The following is an 8003-nucleotide window of genomic DNA, read 5'->3' on the forward strand; positions in this document are numbered from 1 at the left end:
TGGCGATCATTAAAAACTCAGGAAACAACAGGTGCTGGAGAGGATGTGGAGAAATATGAACACTTTTACACAGTTGGTGGGAGTGTAAACTAGTTCAACCATTGTAGAAGGCAGTGTGGCGATTCCTCAAAGTTCTAAAACTCGAAATACCATTTGACCCAGCGATCCCATTATTGGGTATATACCTAAAGGATTATAAATCATGCTACTATAAAGACACATGCACACATATGTTTATTGCGGCACTATTCACAATAGCAAAGACTTGGAACCAACCCAAATGTCCATCAATGATAGACTGGATTAAGAAAATGTGGCACATATATACCATGGACTGCTATGCAGCCATAAAAAGGACGGGCTCATGTCCTTTGTAGGGACATGGATGCAGCTGGAAACCATCATTCTGAGCAAACTATCGCAAGGACAGAAATCCAAACACCACATGTTCTCACTCATAGGTGGGAATTGAACAATGAGAACACTTGGACACAGGGTAGGGAACATCACACACTGGGGCCTGTCATGGGGTCGGGGAGCGGGGAGGGATAGCATTAGGAGAAATAACTAACGTAAATGACAAGTTAATGGGTGCAGCACACCAACATGGCACGTGCATACATATGTAACAAACCTGCACATTGTGCACATGTACCCTAGAAGTTAAAGTATAATAATAATAAAAAAGTTTCTGGCTCCAAAGAATAGGCTCTTAAGTACAACCACATATTGCATCTAAAAACTTATTGGATAAGTATGAGTTTTATGAGATATTCAATGCGAGAGAGTTAATGCTTCCTAAATGAGTATAAGCTGGTTCTATATGTAGAAGGCATGGCTACACAGACAAAAGATCAAGAGGTAGACAATGCCTTATCCCAACTACAAGCTAACTTTGAATCAGTTTCCTTTATGATTGAATTGTAGCAACTAAATTCTACTCTATCAGCCTACCAAGGGAAAGGGTGAACCCTCTCTGGATGAAGATAACATCATTTGAAGTTCTATAATATTTTATACAATGTGTCTGGAAATCAACAAAATATTAGCTGTCCATTAACCTCTGTTCAACCTTTTATGCTATTATTGTTATGCATATTAATTCTATAAATATTATAATGCCCTAAGACATTATTATAATTGGTTTTTATGGTCAATATTCATTTAGATTTACCAGATAGTTATCACTTACAATGTTCTTTACAAATGGAGTTTTTTGACCAAAATGAAAATAATTCTAGTTAAAAGCATGAAAATAAAAAAATACTGTAGGTTTGCCTTTTTAAAAATGTAGCACAATCAGAGTTATTTGCAAAAATATTTTAGGTTCCAATCAGTTTTTCTCTGGACTTTTCCTTATGCTTTGTTAGTTAAGCAGTGTTTTAAAAAGTTACTTCTTATATCATCATTCTTGTCAATTTTCTCTTTAATTTTCGTTAATGTAATTCTTACTGATCCTCATTTATTAGTGGCTTTGCATATTAACAGTGTAATTTTATAACATGACTATCATTATCTAGAGAAAATCCTGCATATTCAAGAAGGTGTAAATGTCACTCTACAACAATTTGCCATGCATTTTTGCGTTTTCACAATTAGTCCATGGAAGACATTGACCTGCTGGGTTTGGGAGAGGCACAGGTTCTAAGAAATTGAGATGTTTGAGTGACTTATTTCACCAATGAGTTTTTAAATTAATAAATATTCTTAGGATGACTTTTCTTCCCTACTTAACCTCTTTTCAGAGGGGGATGGAATAATCTGGTTTGCAATAAGAACCTTTCAGGCAGAAGTGGCAGTCTATAAAAAGAAGGGCAAGAAATTAGATTAATTAATTTCCAGGAATAAGGTTGTTTGGGAGGTCCATGGTGGGAATTGAAAGGGAGGAGGAACTAGATATAAAACTACTGAGACACGCAGGGATTATCATAAAGGGAGTTGAGAATTGATTCCTGAAAGGGTTATGCAGCTTTTGGAAAATTTGGAAAGAAAAAAGTTCGTATTTGGATTGTAGAGATGTTCTTCTGGCAACTGTATGAAAAGCCTGGAGTGAGTCGAAGTCCTAATGAGAGAAAAAGAGATGACTAGGATGCTGATGTTACAGTACGTCTGTATCAGTGCGCCAGGGCTGTCACAACAAAGTATCACAGATCAGGTGACTTAAACAATACAAATTTATTTTCTCACAATTCAGGAAGCTAAAAATCTGAGACCAGTAGGTCAGTAGGGTTGGTTTCTTCTGAGTCTTCTCTCTTTGACTTATAGATGGTCATGATCTCCCTGGAGCTTAACGTGGTCTTCTTGTTCTGGGTCATAATTATTTGCAGAATAATTTTTGTCCTAATCTCTTCTTTTAAGAACAGTAGTCCGATTGAATTTGTATCTGTCCTAACAACTTCATTTAAACTTAATCACCTTTCAAGACTCTGTCTCCAAATGCAGTCACATTTTGAGGCACTGGAGGTTCTGACACACAACACACAATTTTTAGGGAGTGGGGCACAAAATTCATTCCATAGCAATGGACAAGGAAAGATGATGGCTGAACTGGAAGACTAGAGGCAGAGATGAAGAGCAGGTGCTATGGAAGCAGACTTGGAAAGTCTCTGTGGCTAACATGATATATGTGTATGGGGAAGCAAGGAGGAACAGAAGGTGTATTTTATGGTTTGAGTGCCCAGATTGAGGTATACATTTCCTATTTCTCAGTCTCTCTCTTCAACCTCCATGCCTTTGCTCTCTAAGGTGGCGTCTTCTGCAATCATAGGTAGAGAGTGCATAATTCTCACCATAATGTAAAGAATGAGGAAGGCCTTAAAGGTTGAAAGGTATACGGAGTTTATAGTCCGGACCAATGCTTCCATTTTGAAGATGCCTCATAGTATTCTAGTCGGGGGAAATGAGAGAACTGACAGGAAGTACTTTGAGAACTGGGCTGCCATTATTATGATGATTGCTGTACCTTGCCTTTGGACTGTATCCTCCAGATAATTGTGTCAACAGAAGGTAGGGATACTTTTCAACTTCAGATGTGATTGGCTGCAACTCTGCAAAGCCAGAGCCATTTCTCCCTCAAGTGCAACCCAGGATAACCTTTATTTGAACCTGGATGAACCTGCTAGGACTGGGTTCATTACACATTTTGGCCACAAGAGGGCACACAAAGCTCTTTCTTCACCACACCTTCCCTATTAAAGAGGTCGGTTCTGTGTGGGAAGAGTCAAGTGAAACTTTTCGTAACGCAGCAATCTCGTTCCACTTGAAGAAAGCACAGTGCCTGAACCCAGGCATTGCAGGTTCAAAGTCCTGTTACTGAACTAGCTATCTATGCCATTTAGGGCAAGTCACTTAAACTCACTGTGACTTAGTTTCCTCTTCTGGCAAAGGAGCACACTAGTTCCTGTCTCCTGGAGCTGTTGTTGGGACAAAATGAAGTAAAGTGCTTAGGACAAGACCTTGCACATAATAAGTTCTCACTGAATGTTGCGCCTTTTATTTTCCACTTCCATTTGCTTGGGGGCAGGAGTAGTTGCCTCCTGGTCAGAGGGCATGACAATCTTTGGACAGTCAAAGGTGCTTAGGAACTTGGGGTAAGGGATAAGTTCCAAGAGTAAGACTATACGGCAGAGCCTTGAGCTAAATTTTGAACTTAAGACAGAAAAGGACAATTTCTGGATTACACTGTTTTATTGCAACTCTCCAGGGTGAGACATCAGATAAGAATCTGTAGCTAAGGTCCAGTTTACGTTAACCTGGTAAACTTCTACATTCAGGGACCCGGGCAGAGGTTCGGGAATTCAAGATCTAGATCCTGTAAAATTTTCTTACCATGAAAACCACTATTATCAGTCATATCCAGCGATGGCTTAGAGCGTTGTTGGGCTACAGTAGACTAGAGAGAGATATTGATAGCAGGAATGAGTGTGTTTTTCTAGAGAGAGATATTGATAGCAGGAATGAGTGTGTTTTTCTAATGGGACCTGTGAAGACTTAACAGAGATCTAGGACAATGCAGGTGCCCCCACTAGCCATTTCACTGACTCATTATAATGACTATTAAAAATCTGAATTCAGAAGTCGCAACTAGATATATAGCTCGCTTGTCTCTTTTTGGTCATGAATGTGTGATACTTTATCCTTTTCTTTAGGGACACAGCAAATATATTTTCCCCCACATTTTTCTTTCTTCCTCTCAATTTCTTTGCATGATTTCCTGCATCTGCCAATTCCGTAACAGCACCTTCTGATCCATCCATCTATCAAAATAAGCAAATACATGAATATACAAATACATTTAAAAAGTAAATACTATTAAACTAAGGATGTTGGTAATAGTAATAATGGTTAGAGTGAAACGTTGATTTTGACACCTAATGACATTCATGGGAATGTTATAAATTTGTGCATGTTTAATGACTACTGCTGGTCTTGACATGCAGTAGATAGGAGTAGTTATCTTCCTTCCTCTAACCAGCTCTAATTGAATTTTATTCCTATGCTTATGATACTTTCATCTCTGTCATTTTTCACGGTCTCACTAAATCTGGTTCTACTTCCTCTCTAAATCTAGCTGCTTGCTAGGGAGTGGGACTAAGCCTTCAATTATCTGTTTTTTCTCTCTCCATTCTTTATTTATCTAACCACAATTTGTTGAGCATCTACTATGTGCCAGGCATTGTTTGTTCTAGGGGTGCTTGCCCCAGGGGTTGTTTAAAGCAAGACCCTGAACAATGGATGATCAATTTACATTCTGAGCTGTGGCTGATGTTGTGTGTGTGTGTTGGGGGAGGGGGAGGCGGGTGCAGGGAGGGTTTAACACTGTGCCCTTCTCTGATTTATTTTCTGTGACTCTAAGTCAGGGCAGACTGCAAACCCAGCTTTCCCAGCACATTGGATTCAGTTGAGAGATCATTATATCTTAGTCTAAACTACAGATTCTTTCCACTTGTCTTTTCCCCAAACTCTTCTTCTGGGAGATAATTCCTAATTCTCTCTCTTTTACCAGAAGGTTCAGACAGAAAAAAATCAGTCACATTGACTCTCACTTTTCTCTTCCAGTATTTCATAAGTCAATATGTAGATTCTTTCTCCAAAATGTCTCTTGCATCTGCAACTCCCTCTATTCTACTTGCCCTCACTGGAATATAAGGCATGCTCAAACCAACTCAGGGTTAGCCCAGAATAACCTTCTTTTGCTTCTAGAACAACTGAGTGATTGGCAAAGGCTTTCAGCTTGAATAGCTGCTCCAAGAAAGGATGTGACTTCCAACAGCAATGACCCAAAGGAAATCACAGAATTAAAAATCATCAACTTTAGAGCCCCTGGGAAGCCTACGGGGAAAACATTTCCATTAGAAAGTTATTCACCACCTGGCCAAGATGCCTGTTTATACTGTTAGAGAGCTTTGAGCATGTTCAACTTGAAAGCCAAAATCTGCTCTAACCCCAGCTCCACACTGTGAACCTATTTTTATAAACCTGTAGATATCCAACATCAACTTAACAACTTTTTCACCATATATCCCAAGACAAGAGCAAGTTGCCTCCTCTGCCTGCTTTAAAGGAGCACTCAAAGCCCAACAACAGTGGAGAAGTGAAGTAATGAGACTGATTATTACAAGAGGTAGTATCAACTGAAAGTGGGGTTGAAGTGAGAGACTCACAGGATGAGACTGTTGACATATGGGCCAGAGGCATTCAGGATACTAGAGATGTTGGGGTTGCTTCTGCATATGGAAGGGGCGTCATATAAAACACCTTGGCCTCTGCAGATATTCTCCAGGTTCCCTAATGAGAAGCACCATCATGATCAGGGCTGACAGGCTGCCCTTCTTATGGGAGAAAATTCATTATAAGCCCTTCATCAGATCTTCGCCATCCCCATGGGCTCTCCTCGCTTCCACACATGTTTTCCAATGATTCTGTGGTTAGGATCCCATCCTCACTCCCTTTTCCCTCCTCTCCATGGTTCTGTTTACCTGGGGCAGTCTGAGCCAGGACCACAAGGACATCTAAGGCCAGGACAAAGAGTTTAATGTCTACTGAGAGGGGTGAGAAATGATCTGGCAGCATTCTGAATGTGCTGGGGAAGCTGGGTGTGCACTCAGCATTTTATTGACCTAGGTAAGGCTGAATCACAGACAATAAGTTAGAGAAGGGCAGAATGTTACACCACCCAGAACATCAGCCTGCCACTCAGCAGTATAAACTGATCATCCCGTGTTCAGGGTCCTGCTCTAGATATCCTTGGGGATGGTGAAAGGCACTAGCAGAGGAGGTACAAGTCCTCCACAAGGCTCTTGCACTGGGCAGAGAACAGATCCCTTCTCCAAGAAGCCTTTCCTGTCCCTCTCCTTCATAGTTTATCCCCCTTCCCTACATTCTCACAGCTGTTGTTTTCTTTTCCTCTATTTGTTTATCATGACACACTGGAACTAAGTGTTTTTCTAGTTCCTCCTCCCTTTCAGAATGATGCCCTAAGGGAAGCTTTTAATAGACAGTGAGACCCCTGAGGTTAGGAACAGGCTGTCATTTTGTTACACCCAGAGTATGCAGTGAACGTGTGTTGAAAAGCATTGAGTGAGTGAATGTACATATGGCATATACTTGTATCCCGGTAGCTCTTAGAATTGGCATTTCCCAGCTAAGAAAATACAGGCTGAGAGTGGAAAGGAATTGTCTAGGGTCCCACCATAAGCAAGAAAGAAACAGACTGGGGTGGAAGCCCTCATAACCCAACTCGTTGTCCAGCTCTTAACTTTGAATTTTTATCCTATTTTCCTACTCCAAATCCTTCGTATCAACCATTTCTGGGTCTTTCTTGGACTCCAGCCTCAAACAACAAAGCAAAAAATATTTCTTGCAGTTTTTCTAACAAAAAGAAGAGGCCACTGCCCAGGATCCATTGGGAGGGCTGCCTGTGGGTCCACTGGATCTTCCTTTTTGGGTTCCTGGTCCTTTTCCACCTTTGGGTGAGTCCAGTGCACATCGGTTCTACTCTCTTTTTTCTACAGGCGGGCAGCGGAGATGACCTGATGTGGTTCAGGAAATTTGTTTTGCTGTTAGGATTTGGGCAGAACTTTCTTCAGGAAAGCAATGAACATCAGTGTCATCCATTGAACTTCCACTGTCAGGCAGCAACTGTGCTAAGCACTTTATATATATGACCCCCTGGAATCCTCACAGGAGCCCTGATAGGCAGGCGTGATGTGCTCAGGGTTACACAGTGCCTATGAGTGAGGTCTGGATTCAGATCTGTGTTACCTGTCCCCAGAGAACATGTTCTTTCTGTCATCCCAGAGGATTATGCCTGAGCAATGATGGAAGGGGAGGTCTGTTTAACTTGAAAAGCAGTAAACAGCTGGAGAGAGTCATAGCTGCTGTCTTCAAGTATCTGAAAGGCATGTTCTGTGTAGGCCCACAACCCAGAACTAATAGGCCTGAGTGGAAACTGCAGGCACACAAGTTGAAACTCATCAGAAAGACCTCTGAAGATGGGCACCATCTGGAAAAATGGTTAGACTGCCTGGAGGAGCTGGTGGCTCCTGCTGTTCTAAAGTCGCAAACTGAGGCAACATGACCATTCCCCTCAGATTCTGCAGGGAGGGTGGCTGAATTGGCTGCGTGTGGGTCTGTGCACTGGCACAATTCTAGGCACTGAGCTTAAGAGAAGAAAGCAAAGTCCGGCCATTCTAATTAGGGAGAGGGACAAGAAACATATAATGTCAGTTCGTGGTAAGTGCTATAAAGAAAAACAGAGAAAGGAGAATAGAGAATAATATACTTGTGTGTGTGTGTGTATGAGAAGATGTGTGTGTGAGTGTGTGTGTGAAAGGCATATAGGATTGAGTGTAGAGTAAGAGGAACAGAGAATAATGATACACGTGTGTGTGTGTGTGTGTGTGTAAGGCACATAGGATTGAGTGCAGTGTAAGGGGAATAGATAATGTTATATACATGTATGTGTGAGTGTGTGTGTGACACACAGGATTGAGTGTAGAGTA

The 8003-nt window shown here is 41.2% G+C and overlaps 1 protein-coding gene across 1 annotated transcript; it reads right to left on the reverse strand.

Moving 5' to 3' along the window:
* Positions 1-4083: 4083 nt before the first annotated feature.
* LOC105496146 (defensin beta 115) lies at positions 4084-6072 on the reverse strand. Its single transcript, XM_011766271.2, has 2 exons — positions 5979-6072; positions 4084-4256 (listed from the first exon to the last, which is right to left on the reverse strand). The coding sequence occupies exons 1-2, from the start codon at positions 6070-6072 to the stop codon at positions 4084-4086; spliced, it is 267 nt and encodes an 88-aa protein (XP_011764573.1).
* Positions 6073-8003: the final 1931 nt, after the last annotated feature.

The sequence above is a fragment of the Macaca nemestrina genome, chromosome 15, assembly GCF_043159975.1.
Source record: "Macaca nemestrina isolate mMacNem1 chromosome 15, mMacNem.hap1, whole genome shotgun sequence".
Taxonomy (NCBI): Eukaryota; Metazoa; Chordata; class Mammalia; order Primates; family Cercopithecidae; genus Macaca; species Macaca nemestrina.

Bases quoted from the DNA above. Each gene is read 5' to 3' on its own strand.
- LOC105496146 (XM_011766271.2), bottom strand. From the start codon at position 6,072: ATGCTGCCAGATCATTTCTCACCCCTCTCAGTAGACATTAAACTCTTT. The intron at 4,257-5,978 runs GTAAACAGAACC...TTATTTTGATAG, and splicing joins CCTGGCTCAGACTGCCCCAG to ATGGATGGATCAGAAGGTGC.